Raw genomic sequence first — 27115 nt, 5'->3', positions numbered from 1 at the left:
GCTGAAGGATGGGCCTCTTAGGTCATCTCTCATCCAGTCTGCCATCCTCTGGACCCAACATGAAACTGAAGAACTGTTGGGAAACACCCTGCCAGGCAAGGAGTGTAGGAGTCAAGCAGGGAAGTAGCCTCGAGTCATTGCACAGCTGCAAGAGGCATAGGGCTGACCTCCTTTAAGCTCCATGGGACCATAACTGTTGGTCCCATGGAGCTTAAAGGAAGAGAAGGCAAGCAGCCTGAGGAAAAATTCCTGTACTATAAGTGAAACACAATAAAGTAGGTGAACTTGAACTTTTCACCCAGGGAATCTGGTTGCTAACTCCTGACAAGGACTGATCCACATGATCTTGGCTTGTCCAGTGTCAGTGAAAATCTGTGTGTGAGTCAATACAAGAATCTCCCTTACTCATGCTATTGTGGGTCAGGGCCATCGCCTGGTAAAATCTTGGCATGATCAAGGGAAACTCCAAGGGCTCAGCTGTGTTTTGCAAAGATTGCCAAATATTGCTTCAAAAGTGCGCTGACGTCTTTTTCTTCCTCTTTGTGAAGGTACTACCCAAGCGGAGACGCCTTTGCCTCTGGCTCAGATGATGCCACAGTACGTTGCATTATTTAATTTTGAAAGAGACACATTCCTTCCCCACAAAGGAAGGCTGAATCAACCAAGTGAGCCAGTGGCTGGGAATAATAAAAGTGCAAATTCCAGATCTTTTGTAGGACTCTGCCTGACATCAAGTTCCTAGGTCAACGAATGTTCTTCTAAAATTTTCCCATTGCCACCTGGTGGATGAATAAGACCTAGACCTAAGGATTGACAGTTTTTGACTTCCAGATGTTGCTCTTACAACTTCCAGCATCCCCTACTTACATTGGCTAAGACTTCTGGGAATGTAGTTCAAGATATGCACGTGGTTATTTTCTTGGCCAGCTTACCTAGAGGGGCTCTGAATTCTTTTATCTCTCTGTCCTTATAGAATCTGAACCAGGACTTTAAGATTCCTCCTTAGCCTTGGAATTTTTCCAGGGATTTTAGCTCGGATCTTTTCATCCTCTCTGCTCTTGCAGGGTTAACATGGAATAATCCACACATGTTTTGCTCTGGACTCCTGGAGGAAGGGGGGCAAATCAATAAACCAAAGAATTATCCTGAACAAATGGGTTGAATGTAATATCTACGAGCCAAACCACAGCTCTGGAATTTATGTGGGAGGAAAAAAGTTACAACGACAAATGAGGTAGAAGAAGGATGGAATGTTATTGAAAGCTAATTTTAAATGTTATTTATTAGCTTGTTTTGGACATCCTGTCCCCGTCTTTCCATGCCAAAAGATTATTCCAAGGTGGTGTAAAAAATGCTATCGCAACAAAAATAAGCTAAAATAATAATCTCCCAAGGCGATTGAGGGACTTGAACAGGGAAAAAGGATGGCTAAAATAAAAGCATACTTGTCCTTTCTTAAAAAGGAGATGTGTCCTCTTGGGAAACCACTTCATAATTTACCTGGTCAACCAAAAAAGGTCAAGGTGGGCTTCTTTGGTAAGGCAATGCATTAGTTGAGGTACCAAATGCTCACAGTCAAGAATGTGCTTCCAACGTCAGTTTCTTAGGGCAGCCTCTTTCCATTTCAATTTATCTTAGGCATCTTCTAGATGTATGGCCTTCCGTTTCCAGAATTCCTTGGGCAGAACCTCCATACATGAGAATTCTGGAGATTGAGATCCAAACAGCTTCCAGAGAGACAGCTTAGGGGATGGTGACTCTAGAATGATCAAAGAAACTCAAGGAATCCACAGGAGTTTGAAGCCCAACAAACGTTAACGTAACTTATCAGGGTGTAGGCCACAGTATTCAGGTTTATGTAGGTTTGTTGGCGTAGCTAAGATGAGAGGCGCGGTGCCCTAGTGGTGAAGTCACTGCTTCACACTCAGGAGAGTTCAATCCCAGGTAAAGTGGCAGATATTTCTCTCCTAGGGCGCGAAGAAAAAAATATCTGTTGCTGTGAACTCCACGTGCTGTCAGGAAGGGCATCCGGCCAGTAAATGCTCAGCTCCATCCAGTCCGTTCCAACTCGACCCTTAATTAAGGGATTACTGAGTTGTAAGGGAGTTTTACTGGTAGGGCTAAAAACTTGTGTACAGTTATAGCATTTAAAGATGATCTAGATAATGAATTTTCCTTTTTTTCCCCTCCTTCCCTTCTTCTTGAGTGCCGTTTATATGACCTCCGAGCAGACAGAGAGGTGGCCATCTATTCCAAAGAAAGCATCATCTTCGGAGCGTCCAGCGTGGATTTTTCTCTTAGTGGTGAGATGTGAATCCTGATGTATTTTCTTTTCTCATGCAAACTAACAAGGAGGAGAACGAAGCGTGGTCTCCTTCCAGTTTAGCTTGGCTGGCGATAGCAGCAAAGCGATTCCATCAGTGAAGTTAAACTCTTCCAGACCTTGAGACTTAAAACGGTCGTTCACTGAGTTGGTCCTTCAACTCTAGGTGTGTTTCAGTTCTCTCGCTTAGAAAAAAAAATTATATGAAGTTAACTAGCGAAAGGTGTAGCATTTTCTTGATTTGAGTTTGATTGCTCAAGGTGGAGGTTGCACAAACTTTTTCTTTAGCCCAGTGAACTCACTCAGGTAGGTGAGTAGGGTCAGGTTTATTACACGGAAGTAAAACTACCAGGTCATAAGATTGGAACAGTTGAGCTGAGAATTACAGCTTTGTTGTGCCTAATGGTTGCTGGCTGAAGATCAATTTTTCATTTAGAATGTCAAGTGGTTTTCTTCTACTTGTGAATCTGTTTGGGAACTTTGATTGATTGGTTGTGCCGACAGCATAATTGATTGATTGTGTCATCAGCATAATGCTGTGATTCAGAATAATAGCATTGGAAGGGACCTGAGAGGTCTTCTAGTCTGGGGTCTCCAACCTTTTGGACCTCAGGGACCACCAAACTCATCATTTTAAATCCCGCGGACCAGGGACCCTGGGAAAATCCCCCCAAAAGTCTGCAGGAAAATTCCCCAACCCGTTTTCCTACCGATCGATCATTCTTTATTTGGGATCGCAGGATACCGTCTCCAGCTCCGTTCTCGGGGGAAGAGAGGGAGAGAGAGAGAGAGACTTTTGGCTTCATGCAAGGAAAGCAGCAGAAATCTTCCTCTCCTCCAAACTCCGCCAGAAATGAGTCTTTGTGATACTTGTCATGCCACAACAGCCTCTTGGAGCATGAGGACTTGCAGGGTCCCAAAGACTCATTTCTGGCGGAGTTTGGGGGAGAGAAAGAAAGACTTTTGCTGCTTTCCTTGCGTACAGCCAAAAGCAGAAGAAAAAAGAAGCAGCCCGGTGGCCAGGCAAGGCCCATGGGGCGAGCGGGGCAAGTCCCCCCCCGCCCTTTCCCCCCTCCCCTCACTACCTCATGTTGTTCACATTGCAAGCGATGGAAGCCTTGTGTTCCCGCGGGCCATGTGGGTGGTGCAGTCTTGTGTTCCCACGCAGCCTGGATTAATTGCTTTTGGGGGTGACATTTCTCTGCAGACCACCCAAATTTTCTCACAGACCACCAGTGGTCCCCGGCCCACCAGTTGGCGATCACTGTTCTAATCCAACCTGCTCAAGCAGGAAGCCTACACCATTTCAGGCAAATAGTTGTCCAATCTCTTCTTAAAATCCTCCAATGTTGGAGCATTTCACAACTTCTGGAGACAACTCGTTCCACTGATTAATTATTTTCACTGTCAGGAAATTTCTCCTTAGTTCTAGGTTGCTTCTTTCATTGATCAAATTTCCATCCGTTGCTTCTTGTCCTGCCTTCAGGTGCTCTGGAGAATAAGTTGACCCTCCCTCAACCCCCTTAGATATTGGAACATTGCATATTGGGACCTGTTCTGACCAGCGTTTTGTCCACAGGACGTTTATTATTTGCGGGCTACAACGACTACACCATCAACGTTTGGGATGTCCTGAAAGGCTCTCGCGTCGCCATTTTGTTCGGCCACGAGAACCGCGTTAGCACGTTGAGAGTTTCGCCCGACGGGACTGCGTTTTGTTCTGGATCGTGGGATCACACTCTACGGGTAAGGATGCAGTCTCCCAATTCTTTCTCTCTTTCTTTTTTCTTTCTTTAAGTTCAAAGGAGAATCCCTGTCCTGAAGCTAACCATTGTTTGATGTTTTTCTCCACAGGTCTGGGCTTAAGTAGCAGGGCAGTTTCCCAACATGTATTCGCCTAGGGAATCATAGGATCACACAACCCACGGAACATCCGTTTAATGGGGGGGAGGAAATCTATCACAAAGACTCTGTCACGACCTTAATTGGATGGTGAAAAGATGGAAAGAGACATACCTTGTTAGTATTTATTCCGTAGCTGCCCAATTCAAATATATATATATATATTCTTAAGTTTTCGCGGGTACTTACATGTATGGTATTCAGCTTTGTTCAGGTATTTTGTTCGGGTATTTATAATGACGTGGGAAAATACCCGAACAAAGCTGAATACTATATATATATATATAGTATATATACTATATATATATAAATAATCTTTTTCATATGCGGGGCGGTGGGCGGAAGAGTTTATGTGTTGCTATAGTCAGAACATGTTTTTAATTCTGTTTTTGAAACTACCTTTCCTTAGTTAGAGGATAATCATTCTTAAAGCCAGACTTTTGGGGAAATCATAACTGGTTAAGAGGACTTTAGCATTTTAAACCACGCTGTACATGTCGTGTTTGCATGAAATGACGTTCCTTTCTAAAGTCGACTTGGAATTAAAATAGAAACCAGTGTAAGGGGTTGGTGGTTGCTTTCTTTTGTTTTTGTTTTTGGCTTTGGATTTTTTTGTGTTTTATTAATCAGGGTATCTGAGGGTTTGTTTGCACATTCCATTACCGAAGTAGGAAGGGGTGAAGCAATTCTCTTTCCTTGCTCTTCAGGGTCTCAGGTGACAGAGAGAGAGAGAGAGACAGAGAGAGTGCTGTGCAATGGGTAGGCTGGATTCGAAGTCCCCACACAGCTGTTGTAGCACACTGGATGCCCGTGGGCCTCAGGCACTATCTCTCGGCCTAGCCTACCTCATAAAATCGTTGTGTGGGGGGATTCAAAAACTTTTTACCACCAGTTCTGTGAGCATGGCTTGGAGGGCGTGGCACGTGAAGGATACTGCAAAATCCCCATTCCCTCCCCACCCCACTAACCTGCTTTCCAGCTCCGTTCTCCTGGGCAGGGCAACGAAAGAAGACCCAGCTGGTCAGCTGGGACTCAATGGGAGGCAGAGAAGAGATGGGGGCGGGGCCAGTCAGAGGTGGCATTTGCCGGTTCTCCAAACTACTCAAAATTTCCACTTCGGGTTCTCCAGAACTGGTCAGAACCTGCTGAAGACCACTCTGCTCCCCTCTCCCGGGGATCCTGCAAAATCCCCATTCCCTCCAGACCTGACTAGCCTGCTTTCCAGCTCCGTTCTCCAGTGCAGGGCGACTAAAGAAGACCCAGCCAATCAGGTGGGACTCGGGAGGAGGAGAATAGATGGGGCGGGGCCAGTCAGAGGTGGTATTGCCGGTTCTCTGAACTACTCACAATTTCCACTACCGGTTCTCCAGAATTGGCCAGAACCTGCTGAGTACCACCTCTGGTATGTGTGTGTTAGGGGTGTTTGTGGAACAGAAAGTGGTACAGAAAATGAATTGCACTGCCTTGGTCATCTTGGGAGTAAATTCGGGATAGAAACAGAGGCCGTATAAAATGAAAGTGTTGTACAAGGAGTGAGTGCAAAGCTCTTTGGGTGGGATCTGGTTTGATGACGAGATCATCGTCCGGTTACTTCAGACCCCCGTCCAAAAGACTGTGGGGAACGAGAAAAGCGAGTGCATTGGCCCTTTTTTCCACCTTTCTTTTGGCTGCATGCGTCGAGCCCCGATTGGAAACCCTCCATTTTCCCAACGCTGAATGAAACCTAACCGAAAAGAAACAAGTAACTCACATTAAAATCGGCGGGCTGTATATTTGCTGTTTCTGTGAGCTGGATCCAAGGGGTACCAAATAGAGGCAGTCCTCAACTTACAACAGTTCATTTAGTGACCAAAGTTCCAAAGACACCGAAATAAGTGGCTTACGGCCATTTTTTCCAGGCTTATGGCCGCCGCAGCTTTCCCGCATGTGATCACGTGATTTGCCTTCGGATGCTTGACAACAGGAAGGAGGGAGGAAGGCGCATGGTGGTGTAGTGCTTAGAATGCCATATTACAGGCAAACTCAGCCCACAACCAGCAGTTCGAGTCTTACCAGGCTCGATTCAGCCTTCTATATGTCAGAGGTGGGTAAAATGAGGACCCAGATTGTTGGGGGCAAGAGGCTGACTCTGCAAGCTTTGCTGAAAACTGGTGTTTACTTCCCTCTCTCTCTCTCTCCCTCCCCTTCCCCTCTCTCCCTCTCTTTTTCTTTTGGGTTTTCTCCAAAAATACTCCTTTCCCCAAGAAAAGATTTTTTTTTTTAACGGAATGGGCTGTTTTTAGAGTTTGCAACCTTTGGCTGGTGAATGGAGATTGGAAAAGCTTTTGAAGGCAGCGTACAGAAGTTCTTATTATTATTTAGAAAGGCAGATTCTAGAAGGTGGCTCCACGGGACTTCTCTGAATCCATGTACACAGGCCTAGGAAGAGGTGTAAATATTTCTTAAGTGATTCCACGTTTCTAAGTTATTGACACTTCTGCCATTCCTGGAAAAAACAGTTTGACAAATCACTCCCCTGAACTTTCCACTTGGAAAACAGCTCCGTGTGCTTTTTATGATGTGGGCCACCAGTTTTGCCTATTCTCCGAGGGCGCGCCCTGTAGAAATTACCACTGTTAGCTTGTGATGCAATGACGATCTAACACTTCGATGCAGTATTTATTGGTGAGACGTTTTTGAGTTTTGATTGGAATATGTGGTGTTGATTAACTTATGCACTATAATAAATTGTATTTTACATACCGAGGATTGTTGGCTCTGGATTGTCTCTCTGGATTTCGAACAAGAACCATGCTTGCATCATTAGGTCACGTGTACCTAGCCTAAAGACTGCTTTGGGTCTTATGAAGGACAATCCAATGTATTGTACGTCTGTTTGGAAATGAAGGCCAGGTGGCTAGCTATACTTGGAAATGCTATCTCCAGTGAATTGGAGACTGACTCCTTTACTAAAATGCCATGCAGTGTTTCATCCCTTGATTGAGTTAATAGATCTGAAATATTTTGTTGAGTTGAGTTGAGTTGAGTAGAGTTGAGTTGAGTAGAGTAGAGTAGAGTAGAGTATGGAATAGGAACGGAACAGAACAGAACAAGAAATAGAGTAGAGTATAGAATAGGAATAGAATAGAACAGAATAAGAAATAGAGTATAGAATAAGAATAGGAATAGGAATACAACAGAAGAGAACAGAACAGAATAGAATAGAATAAGAAATAGAGTAGAGTATAGAATAGGAATAGAATAGAATAGAACAGAAGAGAACAGAATAAGAAGTAGAGTAGGAATAGGAATAGGAATAGAATAGAATAGAATAGAATAGAATAGAATAGAATAGAATAGAATAGAATAGAATAAGAAATATAGTAGACTAGGAATAGGAATGGAATAGGAATAGGAATAATAGGAAATAATAGAAATAGATCTGAAATATTTGTAGAGTAGAGTAGAATAGGAAATAATGGAAATAGAATGTACTCTCTTTGGCCAAGTGTGATTAGACACACAAGGAGTTTGTCTCCAGTGCAGAAGCTGTCAGTGTACATGCAAAGCAACACACTAATAACAATATCATAATAACGAAGCCGGTAAGACTTAAGACCAAAGCATCTTGCAGTGGAACAAAGTAGCTATCATTTCGTCCATGTGAACACGACCACCACACTGCCCGAACAAAAGGGAGGGCTTTGTGTTGGGAAGATGCTTCCACTTGCCTTGACTATGGATTATTTATTGCCGTGCAGGTCCCTTGGAGGTGGCTTGCAGACGTTTGCTGCATGGTGGATCTTGATATTGTCTACCTTAAGATGATTAAGGACCTGGTGTCAAAAACATGTGAAGAATGGTTGCAGTATTTAGGTATGGCTGGTCTAGAGAAAAGAAGGATGAGGGATGACATGACAGCAGTATTCCAGTATTTGAGGGGCTACCCCAAAGAGGGGGGGTGGGGTCAACTCATTTTCCAAAGCACCAGAAAGCGAGAAGCAATGAATGGAAACTAATCAAGGAGAGAAGCAACTTGGAATTAAGGAGAAACTTCCCAGCAGTAAGAACAATTAACCAGTGGAAGAGCTTGCCTCCAGAAGTTGTGCGTGCTCTATCACTGGAGGTTTTTAAGAAGAGACTGGACAGCCCACCTACCTGAAATGGTGTAGGCCAGAGTCGTCTTCTTGAGGGGTTGGACTAGAAGATCTCCAGGGTCCCTTCCAGCTCTATTCTGATTGTACTATCGATTGTACCATTTGGAGACTAAACTCTCCACATTGAGATCTTTTGGAAGGAAAGCAAGATGTCAAGGAGATAGATGGTCTCTCTCTCTCTCTCTCTCTCTCTCTCTCTCTTTAAAAAAAAGGATTCTTAAGTTATTCCCCTGTGGGTGACTTACAACATCTTTGAGATTCACCCAAGGACCGCTATGCCAGCTTAACTGTAACGAGGAGAGGTTTTATCACTCCAGCAACGGCTGGGAGATGTTAGGAAGGTGCTATAAATCACCCATGGAGAACTGGCCTTCTTCAGACCAAGAAATACTGGAGGATCAATATAGGAGCAGATGGTGTCTCAGCAGAAAATTTTCTCTGGGCTTAAGAAGGAAATACACTGTGCCCAATGCAGGTATCTTCCTAAGGCACCGCAAACTTGACAAAGGCTATATGGAATAAACATTAGATGATGAAGGTATAAAATTTCAGGAGGCCTTTTTTTAAAAAAAACAAAACAACTTGGTTTTTTGGGAAGTCTGGGGGCTGCTTCTGTGCAAAACAGATCTCTTCAATAGCTTCAGTTTTGCACTTTTGATTACATATTGTCCCTTGTGCAGCTGAAATGTGAATTTAGGAGAACTCACAGCCAGGTTATGGATCGGCTAGTCCAAATTTCATCACTCCAGCCTCACATCCCAGGACAGAAAGATTGGATGCGAAAAAACCAAAAACCAAAACCCAAACCTCTCCCAAGGGTATGAATAATTGAAAAACAAAGGAGAAAACGGAGCAATTTTTCACATCTTTACATCCCAACATCTGGCGCCCTTCAAGCGAGATGAAAGTAAAGCTGTTTTATTATAAATCATCATTTATTGTAAATGATAAATGGGCGTTTGAAACCAGCTTTTCCAATTCTCTCCCCTCTCCCGTCCCTTTTCTCCAAACCAGCAATTTATTTCAATAATACTGAAATGCAAGAAACAGCTTCGGCTTTTATTAAAGATGTTGACATTGCTGATGAAAACTTGTAGGGTGGGGGGGGTTTGTGGGGTGGGAAGGATCCATCTATGGAGAGCTGCGATCGAAGAAAGAAAGAAAGAAAAAGAAAAAAGCAGTAGCCATCCTTGAAAACGCTGACTTTGGAGAATGATGCCGGAAGGGGGTTTAAAAAAAAAACAAAAAACCACCCAGTTAGCTTTCCAAATCTTTTCATTTCTTTCAAAGGCTTCCAAAACCATTCCTTGAAATCTAAACCCTTCCAAAACAATGTACAAATATGGTAATACTTTTTTGTTTTAAAAAAAGCAGACAACAAAATTGTGGCATGAAAAAAAAAAAAGAAAGCCATTCAAATATCATAAACCGGAAGATCGTCCAAATTGCTAGTCCATATTTTCTGTCCAGATAGATGACTTGATGTACAATGAAATAAGAATTTCTTAGAAACAAGGAAAGAAGGAAGGAAGGAAGGAAGGAAGGAAGGAAGGAAAGAAAGAAAGAAAGAAAGAAAGATTGATTGGAAATATGATGCATCTAATTTCAGTATCAATGCAATTGTTTGAATGACAAAACAACCAGCATATTAAAACCTTCAATAACAAAGAGAGATAGTATTGTGTATGCCAGAGACCCTTAAGTGTTTTACGTCCAGATTTATCTCTCCTGGATTTGTTATGAATTGAATCGATATATATATATCGATATATATCAGTAGGTGAGCCTTATAAACTGCCATAATAATGGCGCATTTGAGCGCTGTAATCCTAAAACACACTGGAAAAGATGGGAAAAAAACCTGAATAATCCAAGGAAGCCCAAACTATGCATTTAAAAAAGTGGTATTGTGGTTCTGGCCATGAATTCCTGATTTCTGGCCAATCCTAAGGAGGAATTCTGGGAGTTGAAGTCCACAAGTCTTAAACATGCCAAGTTTGAAGACCCTTGCATGAAATCAATTCAGCTCCCTGGATTAATATCTGTGTCTGTGGTGAGATTCAATTTTTTTTTTTACTACCAGTTCTGTGGGCGTGGCTTGGTGGGTGTGGTGTGGCTTGGTGGGCGTGGCAGGGGAAGGATACTGTAAAATCCCCATTCCCTCCCCATTCCACACTAACCTGCTTTCCAGTTCCATTCTCCTGCGCAGAGCAACCAAAGACCCAGCCGATCAGCTGGGACTCAATGGGAGGCAGAGAATAAATGGGAGCAGGGCCAGTCAGAGGTGGGATTTGCCGGTTCTCCAAACTACTCAAATTTTCCACTACCAGTTCTCCAGAACTGGTCAGAACCTGCTGAATACCACCTGCGGATCTGTGTAGCTAAATAGACTTCAATCAGACACATGTTACGGCTACAAACCAGCATAGCTTAACCTCATCTGGGGACCGAAATTAACAATGCACAATATTCTTTTAAAGTTAACATTAACCTAAGGTAGTGTGTTGCTGGGCTTACTAAGTAACTGGGTTTACTAAGCTGTGGACAACAAATTAAGGGTGTTTCGGTGTGGTGTGTGTAGAACAAACCAGCTATCTTGAGTTTAGTTAGACCAGAAACCCACCGTTTTCAGGAAAGAACAATTGGGGGTGACAGACTGTGGTACAAAAATTATAAAGGTAAAAAGTTTTAGGGTTTTTCCAGATAAGTTTTACGGTAATGGGATGTCTAAGCTGCTATTTCTTCTTTTCTGTCTTTCTGTCATCCTCTGTAGCTGAAGGGGGCAATTGAATTGACAGCAGTGTGTTTTTAGCAACAACCAACAAAGCAATTCAGTTTCCTCTTCTGCCTGGCATTTCCTTAGAAGTAAAATCACCTGCATCGATTTATCGGTTGGCTTTTCATAATCCTTGGTCAACAAAGAGAGAATTCCCCCCCCCACTTTATTTTGGGTACAAATAAAGCAAAAAAAAAAGCAAAATAAAAAGATAACAAAAACCACCCACCCACCCCCCAATAAAACCTAAATTGAATAAGGAACGCCTCAAATGTGGACTTATCTCCAAGATCAGAAAAACTCCAGCTTGGACTCCTGCTGAGATAAGAGCTTATTTGGTTTGAGCCAATCCTGTTGTGTGAATTCAATCGTTGTGGTTTAACATGAAGTGTGAATGCTATTAACCAGCTTATGCAAAAGGCACAGTTAAGCAGTTTAGGGATCAGATATTCCAGCAAGTTCAGGAGATCAAGGAATATCTGAAGAATCTAATAACCAAACTCTTTAAGAGGAATGGCTAAAATAATTATCCCGGAGGTTTATTCTGCCAGTGAGAAGAGCCAGGAGAGCTACAGTATTATGGTAGCCTTTGGATACAACAGGTTGTTACACAAGAGGGGATCCACTCATTTCCCAAAGCACCGGAAAGCAAGACAAGAAACGATGGATGGAAACTAATCAAGGAGAGAAGCAACTTGGAATTAAGGAGAAACTTTCCAACAGTGAGGACAATTATTAGCCAGCGGAACAGCTTGCCACCAGAAGTTGTGGCTGCTTCCTCAGATTTTTAAGAGGAGACTGGACAGTCCCTTTCGTCTGAAATGGTCGAGGGTCTCCTGTATTGATTATACTATTGTACATATGAGTGGATCTTCTCAGTTGGCCCAGAACTGATGGATAAACCCAAGAAGTAGGCTTAGATGGAATAAGCAGGAAACTCTTGATCAAATGCAGGCTAGTAGGAACTCGGGAAGAAATCCGTGATTATTCCAGCTAAGGGCCAGTGGAACAGCCTGCCACATGAAGCTGTGAAGTCTCTTTCACTGCTTATCTCGGGTGGAGAGCAGATGACCCATAGGAAGAAACCTCGAGGGGTTTTTGTGATAAACTCACCCCTGACAGCCTCCTCCTCATGCAAAAACCCACCCTCCTGCAGTCCATTCAAGCCAATTTACCAAGGCTGTGTGTCGGGATGGCTCAGGAACCCAGCTGTAACAGCCCCGGGGTTTCTCCGATTCCCTGACTTCTGACTGCACCAAGAACCCCCCCTCAAATGTGGCTTTGCAGCTCACGGTTTCCTTCCAACCTGCTTCCTCCCACCGCTGTTGCGGGCTGCAACCCCCTCCTTTCCACCCAGCCCAAATGCCGCAACTGATGCAGAGCAGAGTTTCCAGTCCAAAACTCCAACCCACCCTGACAATAAAACCCACCCTAAAAAAAACCCCAGGTTTAATACGTACCCTTCCCATGCCTAGGCAACCCATTCAAGACGCAACTCTTATCATGCATATGTGGGTTTTTTTTCCCATAGGGTGGAAAAAACTTAGATGGCATTACATTTTAAAAAAATAAAAAATTAGAATTCTTGATTGGCCAAGTGTGATTGGAGCCACAAGGAATTTGTCTTTGGTTGCAAAGTGCCCATAAAAAAAATATTACATAAAATAAAATAAAAAAATATAGACAGGGATCTCATTACCAACCCGCAGCAAAAAAAAAAAAAAATAGAAAGAAAATCTGGCTTGGAGGAGAGAGAGAAAAAAAGAAAAACCCCGCAGCGCAACCCAGCTGCAAAAACGCGCGTGAGAACGCAGACAAGCGCGTGGGTTGCTCCCCCATTTCTTCCTCCCCCCGTTTTCCGGGGCGGCCCTTCCAACAGCCGCGTCCTCCCCCGTTTCCCCCCAGCCCTTCCCCCTCCTCCGGCGAGAAGAGGCGGAGCCGCCGAAGCCGGCCGACACGTGGGCAAACGGGGGCGGAGGCGGCTTCTTAGGCAGCGGCAGGCGCCGGTACTGGGCCTTGTTGGATCGCCGCCGCCGCCGCCTCCTCTTCCTCCGCCCGCCCCGAAGCGCAGCCGCCGCCGCCAGCCCCGGAGCCGGCCCAGGGAGAGCGAGGCGAACCATGCCGGGCGCGCTCCGCGAAGAGACGGCGCAGCTGCTGGGCGACTACGTGCAGCACCGGCTGGGGGGCGCGGCGCCGCTGCCTCCGCCGAGCCGCACGGCCGAGACGTTGCGCCGGGTGGCCGACGAGCTGGAGAGCCGCGAGCGCCTCTTCTTCCGCAACGCCTGCAGCGCCGCCGCTTTGCCCGAGCCCGGCGAGGCGGCGGTGGTTTTGCTGGGCCGGGTGGCCACGCAGATGGAAGCCGAAGGCGGCCTGAACTGGGGCCGGGTGGTGGCGCTGGTCGTGTTCGCCGGCAACCTGGCGGCGGCGCTGGCCGAGCGGGGCGGCCCGGATCACAGCGGCGCGCTGGTGGAGGCGCTGGCCGCCTACCTGGCCGAGGAACGGCGGGACTGGCTGGAGGCGCACGGCGGCTGGGTAAGCGCGGCGTCCCCTCGGCGTCCCCCTTTCCCGGCCGAGCCTTGCCTGCCAGCCCGGCTCCCTCCCCTCCCGTCTCCTCTCCTCCCCCCTCCCCGGCTCGGCGGGGAGGGGCTGCGGCTCCTGCGGTCTCTCTCCCCCCCCCCCCGCCACCTTCTGCCACCCCCGCCCCTCCAGCCGCCTTGCAGCCCCGCTTCCCGGGCTGCTTTTGGAGCCTGCGCTGGCGGTGGGGGACCCCCCGGGATCCTCTGGCCGGGCCCCGATACCCTTTCCCCCCTTTCTCTCCCACCCCCGGCGGCCCTCCTTCCTCCTCCTCCTGCATCCGTCCCCGTCCCCGAGGCCGCGGCGCTTGACCTTGGGCGCAGAGGCTTTTCGCCGGCTGCTTTTTAAAGATGCGCGCTTGGGCGCCTGGACGCCGAGGCTTCTCTCCAACGCCCCCCCGCCCCCTCCCCCGCGCCCCGGCCCCGCACCTCCCCCAGGCGCTGTGCTGAGCTGGCGGGTCCCCCCGCCGCCGCTTTCCTCGCCAGACCCCCCCTCCTCTTCCTTCTCTCACCCCCCCTCCAAGCCCCGATGCGGAGCCCGAAGGAGGCGGCAGAATTGCAGAGGAAGAAGCGGGGAGGGCGAGGAAGAAGGGGGAGCCGGTGGGAGGGTCGGCTGACGGCTGGGGGCAGCGGAGAGGCCCGGCGGAATGTCTTTTTACCCATATAAGGGAAGCAACCGCGGACAAACCGTGAGAAGTTGCCTTAGAAAGCGCTTTTCTTGGAATCTGGGATCGGCCCTCCCTCTCTCTCTCTCTCTCTCCCTCCTTCCTTCCCTCCTTCCTTCCCTCCGGTAGAGCTGTTCTCTCTCCTTCCTTCCCTCCAGTAGAGCTTCTCTCTCCCTCCCTCTCTCTTTCTCCTTCCTTCCCTCCAGTAGAGCTTCTCCTCTCTCTCTCTCTTTCTCCCTTCCTTCCTTCCCTCCAGTAGACCTTCTCTCTCTCTCTCTCTCCTTCCTTCTCTCCTTCCTTCCCTCCTTCCTTCCCTCCAGTAGAGCTGTTCTCTCTCTCTCTCTCTCCTTCCTTCCCTCCTTCCTTTCCTCCTTCCTTCTCTCCAGTAGAGCTTTCTCTCCTCTTTCTCCTTCCTTCCCTCCAGTAGAGCTTCTCTCTCTCTCTCTCTCCTTCCTTCTCTCCTTCCTTCCCTCCAGTAGAGCTTCTCTCTCTCTCTCTTCTTCCTTCCCTCCTTCCTTCCCTCCTCCCTTCCCTCCAGTAGAGCTCTCTCTCTCTCTCTCTCTCTCTCTCTCTCTCTCTTCTCCTCCCTTTTCCTCCCTTGCTTTTTTTGCTGCGGGGCCGCCTCTTTGAGCCGGTATTATTGATGCAGCGCACATATTACGCTGCAAAAGTGAGCTTTTGCCTTCAGGTTGGGGGCTGGGGTGGGGAGGGGCTGCTTTCTGGGACGAGCTGTGCCCCGCAGGCTGGCAGCTGACGGAGCTTCCAGACCCCCCCTCATCCTGCCTGCCCTTGAAGCAGCCTGTGCCAAGGAAACCTGCAAAAGTGAGGAAGGGGCTTCTCAAGAAAGGGGCCCTGAAAAAGTCCGCAGAGTTGCCCCCCTTTCACTCAGGTCGCCCCCAATTAACCAATTTCTAAAGCTCTTCCTCCAATAGCCACCCAAATCTGCCTAGGATGTGGAATTAGCTTAAGGTTTTTTTGCCTTTTTCTCTTGAAGGGGAGGGGGGGTCCTTCATCTTTAAGGGAACCCCTGCCCCCCCCAGCATACCGTAAGCACAATTTTACGCTACTCTCTGGTGTGGCTTCCCCCCTCGCCGTATTGTGTAAGTCATGTGATTCCTTTGCTTCTTGGCTTCAGTGCGTTCCAGCTATTGTGGTCTTCACTGCAGCTCTCGGTCGAATGTGCTGTGTGGGAAACCAGCCTGCCAGAACCTGGTTAGATCAGAGTTAAGAAAACCTGGCTTAATGCAACATGTGAACCTTGCCTCTCCCCTTGTTGCTTTTTTACCCCAGAAGGACAGGGCCTTGTGAACACTTTTCTCTGAAAATTGGGATAAATGCAGGATGCTTCTCAGTTCTGGCCAGGTAGAGGCCACACCTGGACAGATTCTTCCAAGTCTAGATTGCTTGCCAACAGACGTATACTTTGTCCAGCATTTCAAAATATTTACTTAACGAGAGGAATAGGTAGGCTTCCTGTGAATTTCAGTTCACAGCCTGGTAATGAGACATCTGTTTAGTTTTATGCTAGTCCAGCCTGACTGGGAGGGAAAAAAACAGATGATATTCTTCACACTAGAAACCTTGAGATCTTATGAATCAAGCACAGGTAGTCCTGGATTTAACAACTGTTCCATTTAGCGACTGTTTAAAGTTACAAACGGCCACCGAAAAAAATGACTTACGACCATTTTTCACACTTAATGGCCTCCCTGTGGCCGTGTCATTTACATTTGGATGTCTTCACTTTTATGACAGTTTGCAATGTCCCAGAATTCCCTTTGGAGACCACCTGGCCAGCCAAATCAAGGCAGAGACCAGATTAACAACCCTGTGAACTAATTTTACAAGGGCAGCGATTCTCTTATTATTACCTTTATTGTCAAGAGTACAACATGTGTATAATGAGATGGGCTGAGCCACCCTTCGTTGGCAAGAAAAGGAGCACAAAGCTGACTGAACAATAACATATATTTTAAGCTGATTGAACAATAACATATAAATTGAGGACTACTTGTCGGGATTAACCATGGTTTGCAAAATAAAAAAAATCGAGCTTGTGTAACACGTTAAAACTGTGAAACGATGGTTTGCAAGCCCCCCTGGCTGGAGACGCACGTATGTTACGGCAAAACTGCAGAAGTCATTTTTATGACTTTTAACACAATGGGTGAATTGGAAGCCAGTGCCCAGTTAAATAGGAGGAAGGTGGGTACAATCCCAGAGTTTGGTAGAACGCACCATGGCAACTGTGGGTGTGAGTGCGTTTCTGCATCAGATGATTGTAGTAGCTGTCCTAGACCTGACCACTGAACCAAAGAGTTGCTTTCCTTCGCTGCAAGACAGGCTCATATATAACCGACACACTGTTGGAAAGAATTCTCCTTGAACCAGGAGACAGGAAAATGCAGCTTAGATCCTTTACGTAGAATTTGCAGGTCTCTCGTTTGATTGGCCTTTTTTTTTAAAAAATAATAATAACCTAGCCTAGATGGCATCTGGGAGTCTTGAGTTCTAGGCAAGTGGATTCTTTCTCTTAATGGTACTGATAGAAATATAGTTTGGTGTTGTTGATTTTTTTTTTTTTGCCCTGAATGTTGGAGGAATGAAAGCTTGGTTGTTCTTTTTTGTTTATGCAGAAGAAAGCCTTCCTTAAGACTTGCAGATATTTTTTCTCAAGCCAAAATTTTGGGAACAGGGAAACATCAGCCTTCCAAGGGTGGTCTGGTCCATCTTCTGGACTAGCTCAGATTTCAGAGAGAGGGCCAAGAGTGGATCCTTACCAAAATGCAGTAAAAATGGAGGACAAGAAGGGAGTAGTAGAAATGATGCTACGTAGAAAAAAAATGTGGCTGAATCAAAAAGGATGGTTGTGTTTGTATCTTTACTTCTTAAGTAAAGAAGAGGGTTCAATCCAAAGCTTTAGGATTGAAGTTGTGTTTCCAATAGTCTATTTTTGGAGGGGTCCTTGGTGCTCTCTGAATTTGGTTGTTTCCTTGCAGACGTTTCATTACCCACCTAGGTAATATCATCAGGGCTAGAATCAGGGTTTGCGGAAGGGAGGAGAAAGGAAAGGGGGAGGAGGAGGAGGAGGAGAATGACTCTGGGGTCCTTGGTGCTCTTTGAGTTTGGTGGTTTTCTTGCAGACTTTTGATGACCTAATTAGGTAACATCATCAGCGCTAGAAGGGAATGGGTTAGTTTGTGCTAACCCTTCTAGCGCTGATGATGTTACCTAATTGGGTCATCAGAAGTCTGCAAGAAAACCACCAAGCTCAGAGAGCACCAAGGACCCCTCCAAAAACAGACCATATTGGAAACACAACTGCAGTCATTTCAATCCCACAAATATTCTTCTTTATAGATAGAGATGGAGTCATAAAGGGATGGCTTCTGTTTTATTATGAAACAATTCTCTGAAATAGACTAGGGTGATTGATTGATCCAAAGTTTCCAAGATAGCCACATGTTGGTGCTTGCCTTGCAGATGAAAGAAGAAGTTGGGTACTTCCAAGTCAACATCTAGCATCATTGAGCTCCACCTCCCATGAGCTAATGTCTGCTTGGGTGCTCCTTTCAGGTGGTGGAAATCCATTAACCTCTGCGGAGTGGTGGACTTTCCATTTCAGACATAGGACTGTGGTGCACTGGCTATTAACATTACATGGTTTGGAGAGGGGTTGGCCAAGTGCATGGCTACTGGTTTGTAACCATACATGAAGTCCAGGCTCAGAGGAGAAAATATTTTTGAGTCCCAGCTAATGAGGAACAGGAGGCTGGAATTTCATGCCAGTTCTGCTTCACTGAAGATTGTGACTGGCTAACCTGGGAGTCTAGTTCCTTCAGTGTAATGCAGCAGAGTTTGACTTGAGTTTCTGCTGGCCAGAAATTTTCTCATGAACTTCCCGTGAACTTTGCAGAACCTGTCAAGTTCAACCAAGGCGGTGTCTTCACGTCATCTGTAAGGTTTAGAATACATTATTCATTGTAAACTGAGGCAAATAGGAATAGCTGGCAGTTCTGATAGGTTCTCATGACTTACCCAGTGAAATTTTTTGCCTTGTTCCTTAAAGATTGGGTACTTGTATTGCCAAATCTTTCGGTCAAAACCGGTCCAAGAACTACAGTGCAGAAACCCTTCTGAACTTGAGTTTCCCCAGCCTATAATAATGTTCTTTCCATCGGTTAGCTTCACACACCATGGCTCATTGACCGAGCCACGATTCAGCCTTAGCATAGTCTATAGCAAGGTTCTTCAAACTTGGCAAGTTTAAGACTTATGGACTTCAACTCCCAGATAAATTCCTGAGCTGACATGACCGGAGGAGGAATTCTGGGAGTTGAAGTCCACAAGTCTTCAAGCTGTCAAGTTTGAAGGCCCCTGGTCTACAATATTGCTGGCCAGCGGAGTGGCTCTCTTCACATGGTCCACAACCCAACCTTACGATGGTGGTGCCTTAATGGCAGGCTTAGAACCCACCCAGTTCCTGAGATTTAGGCACGGGCTGTTTCGAGAAAGCCTCTTAGGAACTCGAAAGCGTTTCCAGGAACCTGGTCGTTCTTGCAGACTTTAATTGGACTTTCCCATCCACCTACTTGAAATAGACTACCGCAAAACAAAAGCCTTTGTTTTGTCTCTGATACAATCAGAACTAGAGTGAATTTTTTGCATTCTTAAGTACTTGGCACCTTTCCAGCCCCTTGCCAGATAGCTTGTGAAGTCTAGCCCATTTCTGTATCCTTCCTCGATAAGGAGATCGTTGCAGTGTTTGTTAGGAACCGCTGGAGATACTCAGTAACCAGGTTGCTGGAGAGCTAGCTGCCAGCAAAATAGCCCTTGTATTTATTTTATTTTATTTTTTTTAATAGCTGGATCAGCCCATCCCAACCTGTTGGGCTAGGCCGGGTAGGGAAGTTGTGAGTTGTACTCGGAACACACCTGCAGGTCAACTCAAGACAAGAAAGTTATCGCCAATAGCAGAAGAAATGTGTCCTTGGCTAATTTTTTTTAGGTCAGCAGCAACGAAAGGCTAACTCCTTTTTTTTCCCCTCCCTTGCATCTCGCCCAGCTGAAGGTTATAGAAATTCCCCTCTGTGTGTATATTACCAGCTCGTTCTCTTCCCCGCTACTCCCCAGTGTAGGATTTCTTGTAGCTCTGCAAAATCCAACCCCAGCCATTGTTGAATGGGTGCGGGTGTAAACCTTTGCCAGGAATGTGAATAATCAACTTCAAAGCAACTATTTCTCACACAGTACCACGGGGAAAGAATACATAGAAACCTTCATTCAGTTCTCGGTTTTCAAACGGGGGCAGGAGGGAGAAAGTGAGTCTATTCAAAGCCACCTCCTCTTCTTCTTCTCTTGGAGGCAGTTTTCTATCTTCTCCGTCCCTTCCCCTCCGACCTTTGCGATCATATTCTGCATTTAACGGGTGCCCACAGGCTGCATCAAAGGTTTAAACTGGACAAAAGTGCATTTCCCCCTAACCCATGAAAGGTGAAATCAGAAACTACTCCCCAGGTAGGCCCAAAGATTGTCTTGTGAGGCAAGCCGTAAGTCTGGTGGCCGTAAGATTTTCCCACCTACACCATTTGAGGATGAGAACATGTGTGTGAACTTGAGTGTCAATCATCATATCTGGCTAGAGATGTCTGGAAGCCCAGTGTTTTTGTCTCCCCCGCCCCCAAGACTGAGACATTTGCCCCGTGTGACTTCTGCATGGGATGGGGGCATGTTAAGAGCTTTACTGCAAGGAAATCCGTGATGCATTATTTTCAGAGGTTTAACCTCTCCAGGGTGTTTGAATCCTGCCAGGCACTTTTAAGGGGGCTGCTTTTCCCAAGAGTTGATAGTAGGGAGTCTGTTGTAGACCTCTTGGCACCTCCATTCCAAAAAAGGGGAAACGTATTGAGGGCAGGGAGAACAAACCACAATTTGTGATACTGGCTTGTAGGGAAGATTGTGTGGGTTTCCTTTTTCTGTGCCTTACGCGAAGGTGGACATTGTTATCCAGGTTGAGAGAGGAAAGTAATCCATGGGATCAGGAGCTTGGAAGGGGACAACTTGAAAGGAAAGGTTGGAGGTGTGGGAGATGTTTATTTAGCTTGGTGAAGGAAAGCTTGCTTGGCTTCAGAGATGAGAAGGAGAACAGGAGTGTCCAACCACAGCACTTGTGGACTTCAACTCCCAATGCTGGCTGGGGAATTCTGGGAGTTAGTCCACGTGTCTTAAAGTTGCCCAGATCGGACACCCCGATTTAGAAGATGAGGCAGATATTCCAGAAGACAGGTTGGAAAACAAGGGAGTTTAAATGACAAGGAAGTAAGTTTGGGTTGGACAAAAGAGAACATCCCAATAGAGCAAAAAGTTCATGAATGACCCAGACTATTTTGGAGATGCTGAATCTGCTTTGGACATCCCCGATCTATCAGACAATTCCAGAAGGCAAGTGGGAAAGAAGGACTTTAAATCGCAAGGAAGTTTTGATGGGACCCAGGAGAACATCATAATAGGGGGAAAAGATTCATGAATGAACCAGGCTATCTCGGAGACGGTGAATCTCCTTTGCTGCTGAAGGTTGAAGAGAGGATGGATGACTATCTGCTGAGGTTGCTACAATGGTGGATTTTTGCGCTAGAGTTAGATGATTTACAAGAATCTTTCTCTTTGTTAGGTTCTAATCTTCCCAAGAGTTGTGTGGGCTGTGGATTAAACAAAACGCTCCACCATTCTGTGGAACATGATTAACTTTTCATCTCCTGCAACATGGAAAATAACTATTTGGTGATAAAGTTTGGCAGGGTTTCTGGAGGCCACTTTGCATCCCTGAGCTTCAGATTGGACACCTTTCTCTTAGATCCACCTTCCCCATCTTTGGGCCTGCCAGAAGGTAGATCCTGAGACTAGGAATTCTGGGAATTGTAGTCCTCTCTGTGGCTTTGAGCAGTGTTGAGTTGGAGAAAGCTTCCTGGAATAAGCAGTGGTCTCCTTGAGATCTGCAAGGAGTAGATGGTAATAGAAGTCCAAATCCAGATTGTCCTCAATTTAGAGCAGTTCATTTAGTGACCAAAGTTACAGCGGCTCCGAAAAAAAGAGAGAACCATTTTTTACACGACTGTTCCAGCCTCCCCATGGTCACGCGATCAGAATTTGGACACTTGGCAACTGCTTCACCTTTATGACGGTTGCAGAGTTCTAGGATCTTGTGATTTCCCCTCTTGCGACCTGCAGACAACCAAAGTCAATTGGGAAACCAGATTCACTTAAATATCTATGGAGATTCTCAAGTCATCCAGATTCATGATTTCCCAAAGATGCTTCCCCCCCGCCCCCAGGCACCTGGACTTTCTGGTTTTTCTTTGAAGACATTTCACTTTTCATCCAAGAAGCTTCTTCAGCTCTGATTGAATGGCGGAGAATTTATTTAGATCGCAACTGAAGAAGCTTCTTGGATGAGAAGCAAAACTGCCTTCAAAGAAGAACCATAAAGTCCAGTGGCCTCTTGATTAACTTAACCACCAGGTGACTAACTTAGCCATTGCAGTGATTCACTGGACAGCCGTGTCAAGAAAGGCCGCGAAATAGGGCAAAACTCAACGTAACAACTGTCTCGCTTAGCGGAAATGTTGGGCTCACTTGTTATAAGTTAAGGACCGTGTACCCGCACACGTAGGCGAGAGAGGGTGTGTCTGCGAGCTCCTTTTTCATCCGGAGCTTGTTTCTCAAATGTTGGGCCAAAAAACTCTGCAAGCCTTTTGGCCTTAATGAATCACTGCAAAGACAGATCATTAAGTGAAACTGATGGAAATAGACATTCTGTCTCACTTAATTTCTTTTAGGGCCTCCATTTCCGTTCTCCGCTGCAGCCCTCTCTACTCTTTCCACTGCTCTTCCATTAACGCTTCCATTTTAGCAGAAACCCAAGTGACAGCTATATAATGGCAAGATGGGGTTTGGGATTTCCCCCTCTTTTTTTTTAAAGAGAAGAGGAAAAAATATCTATTCCATTCTCTACTTTTCTTAGTTTGGGGCATTGCCTATTTATTTTATTTTTTTTTTTGCTTCCGGAATTCCTCGGGCACCTTTGCCCTAGTAGTTCTGAATGGCGACTCTGGGCATTTCGGGTTCTCCCAGCTCAAAAGAGGGTGAGTTGGCAACGTCTGGAAACTGCCCACCTGAATGCTAATGATCCGAGTGGCCGCTGCTGGCAGAACGTATCAGCTGACACCCAGGCCTCCCGTCTCTCCCCTGTTTGCCCAAATTAAAGTGGTAGAGAACAAAGTTCCGAACGAAATTAAGGGCAGGACCGATTTGCATAGACATCTGTCAGATAGGAGTTCAAACACGGCCATCTGGACTCATATCCCTTGTCATTCTTGATTATTCTCAATAAAGAGGCAGCCCCCTGCAGCTGCTGGTTCGTTTCTGGCACCCAAACAGGCTAAGGAACGGCGCAAGCATACACACACACACACACACACACACCTAACAATGATGCTCGGTTTTGTGGGAATGGGATACCGTCTTCCTGAGTGCGGTTTGGGCAGCAGTGTTCTTAATGCGAGCACAATAGCGCAATCCTTTTTGTGCGCGTGTGTGTTTTCTTTCTCCTGTAGTTGATGGTACAGCCATCAACCCCTGTTGGCAAAGTCTGTCCCTGTTTTCTTGGTCAAAAAGATTTTTTAAAAAATGCTTCTTCATATTCAGCTACTTCAGTGGGCTCCCGATCTCTTTCTTGCACTTGGTTTGGAAATGTATTGAGATAGCGAAGAGCTGACGTTGGAAGCACCTTTAGCCAAGTTGGTTCCAAATCTACAGCCCCTTCATTTGTCGGCTCACTTGCGGAGCTCTTCATTTCCTTTCTGATTTAAGACTCATTTCCCACTAGAAGTCTCTTTTGTACCAATATGAAGACTAATCTGGATTTTCTCACCTGGGGTCTTCCATGACCATTGGACCAACTCTCACCATATGTTCTGCATATTATTCTCTGGATGGTATAAAGCAGACAGAGTAACTCCACAAAACATCCATAACAAAGTCTTTTTTATTGGTACATCGGGTATCCTTATAACTCACATTTGTGATGAAGTTCTTCTTAATGTCCAATCCTTTGCATATCCGTCTTGTAGTGTAGAAAGGTAAAAAGATCTCAACCCCATAATGATTGAAGCATGGTATAATATGGTGGTTACAGGCAAGAGTAAGGGAGCCTCCCCCAACCCAACAAGGGTCAATATAGTGACCAATCAGGCTTACAGATGTGGTCACATGACATGGACTACATTTCCCAGGATACCTTTAACTTCATTTACCATGATGCATTCCCTTAAGGGGGCAGCTCACAATTCCTAAGTAACTACCCCAAATCCCATTAACTCTAAACTGTCTGGACAGCACACCATACTTAGCTATCATGGTTGGCTCCTGCTGGTTTGGACTGGTTCTAGTGAACTGGTAGTTCCGACTATCCGTTGGCTTTACCCATTCACCTAGGGGTGGGATCCGGCGGCATAACAACCGGTTTGGAGAGAGCACACACGCGCATCAAACGCTGCTCCCAGCGAACCAGTTCACTGTCAGCTGCACTTCAGAGCTACCGGTTCTATACAACCAGACCAAACCGGTAGGATCCCATCCCTGCATCCACCCTCACCCTATCCCTATGCATGGTGGGATGGAGTTCTGGGCACTGAAGTCCAGAACGTTTGAAGGGGTTGCAAATTGTGGGTATCCGCAAAACGATCTGAAATGCCCAGAACCTTTTGAAGCTGACGGAGGTCGAACATCAGATGAACCCGACTCACAAAGTTGTCTGCTGTCTCTTCTCTCTTCTAGGATGGCTTCTACCACTTCTTCAATAAGCACGGCTCGGATGCAGCTGACCAGAACAGCACTATCAGCAATGCAATTATGGCGGCAGCAGGATTCGGCCTAGCAGGATTGGCTTTTCTCTTGGTGGTGCGATAAGAACACACACACACTCACACTCACACACACACACACACACACACATCCGCGGACTTAGACTGCAGGGAGATGGGATGGGTGGGCACGCTCCTTTCTTACAACCGCTAACGTCCCAGCGAAACGTCCATTCTATATTTCTACGACCGTCGAAGATAGAAGCCTATATATAAATATATATATTTTTAACTAGAGTTGGGGCAAAAATTAGTTGAGCACATCACCTCCCCCCTCCACCAGGCACAACCAGAGGGTCGGTGAATGCCTCTTTGCGCTCATCCTAAGAACTTGGGCGTCTTCTGGATCTTGGCGTCAGGGCCGACCGTCACCGGTTGTTCCGGGAACCGTGAGAGTGCTGAGTGTTATTGCTACTTGTTCATGGTGGGCTTGTGATGGAACCAAGTGGAAGATGTGTTTGTTTTTCTTCTTTGTGTGCGTGTGTATGGTGGGGAGAGGGAGGGGAAGGGGTGGGCCAGGCGGGATCATTGCCTTGTGAAATGTGAGCCAGTATTAATAAGAATGAAGAGCTTATTCTTCTTGGGGTGCAATGCAAACCATACCAAGGCCACTCAATAACATAAAACTCGCAAGTTCCATGTTGCACAGAGCATTATAGCTTACGTGTTTTTGTTATAATGACATAACTCTTAAGTTACACTACAAATCTGTGTCAAGAATGTTGATACCAAAACAGTAGAAGCTGCAGAACCAGTTCTTAACTGAAGTTGTTTAACTATTAAAAGAAGAAAAACCTTTTTAAAATTGGTATATTTGGAAGTCCATTGAAGGCTGGGATTTCTGTGGATTTCCTGTCAAATTCAGAAACTCCATATAACTTAATATATTTTTGAAGTATTTATCATTGTATAATACTGGTAGCTGGTTAACATCTATTTTTGTTAAATTCCATTTTTTTTAAAAGAAAAGCTCTCCAGTTGCTTTCTTCGCTGTACCTGTCTTATAACTTGTTTAACAGTTCTAGTTTTGGTAATTGATATAATGTGTATTGTACAAAATAGTCTTGGGAAGTGTTTTGTGTCCTTTCCTTTAGCTTGTACAGTTTTAATATGTGAATAAACAACTGAATATTTTTATTTTAAACAAGTTCACGAGCAGACTTTATGTGGAATTCTCTCTCTCTCTCCCTCCCTCCCTCTCTCTCTCTCTCTCTCTCTCTCTCTCTCTCAAAGACTCAACATGCCGAATGTGCCTTCAGGGAAAAGCTTCCCCTCTCGTTTTTTGTTCATTTTTAATGCTTTTTTCCTCTGCTCGAGGGGAGATAAATGCTATCGCTTCCATGTTCCAGCGAGCAGGAGGCTGGACGCCATCTTTGCAAATGAAAGAATTCCTGCAAACGTTTCACATGCTTATTGTCACAATGTACTTTCTGTCTCACAAGGTAGTTTGGGAATCTATTGTACAGCTGTGCGGCTGTGGTACGTTGTGATGAACACAACTTCCCAAACATTTTCAGAGATGGAGAGGCAGACGTTCGGCCTATCTTAGTGAATCAAGTGCAGGTTTGGCCAGGGGCATAATTTGTATTGAGAGGCCATGAATTGAAGATTGACATTTGGATGTCTTTTGGTATATACCTTAGCTAAGGTGAACATGTGCAGGCACCATCTCTTTAAACCAAAACTAAAAGCAGCAGGTCCGGTGTTTTGTGTCTGCATTGGCTATACAGGTTATACACAACTGCAAAAGTCAAGATATATCTAATTTTGTATTGACACAATGTCTACAGAGAGTACAGTCAAAAGTGAATAAGGAAGCAATTAGAGGAGCCAAGAACCTTTGAGCACTTTCGTTTTCTATTTTTATCCCTCTGTGAAGTCCCAGGGTTGGTTGGTGGTTTTTTTTTTACTGTTTATAGTGAAAGAAATGCAAGTTGAATGTTATTTGGCAACCTGAAAGCAGTCTATTGATGAATCTATCCTATCTATCATCTTTCTAGCTATATCTATATCTATCTATCTATCTATCTATCTATCTATCTATCTATCTATCTATCTATCTATCTATCATCTATCTATCTATCTATCTATCTATCTATCTATCTATCATATCTATCATATCTATCTATCATATCTATCTGTCTATCAACCTACCTATCTACCAATCCATCCATCCATCCATCATCCCATCTATCTCTTCTATCTATATCTCTATATCTCTATCTTCTATCATTCTATCTCTCATTCTATCTACTATCTAAGCACACATACACCTCTTAAGATGAGTGAAGGTTGCAGGGCAGCTCTGATGTTATAGATCTAGAGTCGTCTGTCTGTAGATGTGAGGGGAGAATTTCTCTCTTAAAGGTGAAAGCCACCCCATGTTCAAGTAAAGTCTTCTGCTTTGGACCTCATCTTTCAGGATTGTAGCCTGTATCAACACACCCACTTTAGAGAGTTCCTGTGTTTAATCTAGCATGACCTTGTGATTATTTCTGAACAGCCAACTCCCATTGTAAACCTAGATAGAACAGGAATAAGGAACTCCACACCCTTCCCCACTCCCGGCATAATTTCTGTTGTGTTGGAATGAGAGCATTATGTTAGGATGGGCGGTAGATTCAGGGGTAGGACAGACGACAGCTGGTTTCTGTAGTAGAGGTGTCCAATGGGAGAGGGGGATTTGGGAAGCTAGTTTGTGAGCGCACTTGCGCTTTCATATTGGCTTTCATATTGTGGCTTTCATGGTGGGCCCGGCCAGCCCAGCTTTCGTGTAGCAGAAAGCAAAGTAGGACGTTGAATCCTGAAGGACTAAAGAAG

The 27115-nt window shown here is 45.5% G+C and overlaps 2 protein-coding genes and 1 long non-coding RNA gene across 5 annotated transcripts in view; 2 read left to right on the top strand and 1 right to left on the bottom strand.

Annotated features, from left to right (window-relative positions):
* Positions 1-11307, top strand: part of GNB5 (G protein subunit beta 5) — a 30028-nt gene extending 18721 nt beyond the window's left edge. The window contains exons 10-13 of one of the 3 annotated variants that reach the window (XM_087941912.1): positions 549-597; positions 2207-2303; positions 3903-4069; positions 11135-11307. In XM_087941912.1, the coding sequence (XP_087798038.1) occupies positions 549-597; positions 2207-2303; positions 3903-4069; positions 11135-11173 (352 nt within the window). In that variant the 3' untranslated portion in view covers positions 11174-11307. Of the gene's footprint in view, positions 1-548; positions 598-2206; positions 2304-3902; positions 4070-4177; positions 6972-11134 lie in introns of those variants that run through there. The other 2 variants (XM_087941914.1, XM_087941913.1) reach the window with 2 other exon arrangements.
* The window catches only part of LOC148124731 (uncharacterized), a 116100-nt gene continuing 93788 nt past the window's right edge, over positions 4804-27115 (bottom strand). Inside the window, exon 3 of the long non-coding RNA XR_015745156.1 lies at positions 4804-4926. This is a non-coding gene — a long non-coding RNA (uncharacterized LOC148124731). The remainder of the gene's footprint in view (positions 4927-27115) is intronic.
* On the top strand, positions 13085-25443 carry BCL2L10 (BCL2 like 10). The gene is made up of 2 exons (XM_087941915.1): positions 13085-13669; positions 24210-25443. Exons 1-2 carry the CDS (start codon positions 13256-13258, stop codon positions 24339-24341), a joined length of 546 nt encoding a protein of 181 aa, XP_087798041.1. The 5' UTR covers positions 13085-13255; the 3' UTR covers positions 24342-25443.

The sequence above is a fragment of the Pseudonaja textilis genome, chromosome 13, assembly GCF_049901715.1.
Source record: "Pseudonaja textilis isolate UNSWEBS1 chromosome 13, rPseTex1.2, whole genome shotgun sequence".
NCBI classification, from domain to species: domain Eukaryota; kingdom Metazoa; phylum Chordata; class Lepidosauria; order Squamata; family Elapidae; genus Pseudonaja; species Pseudonaja textilis.
Note: the sequence above shows the minus strand (reverse complement) of the source record. Positions and strands in the feature narration are given on the sequence as shown.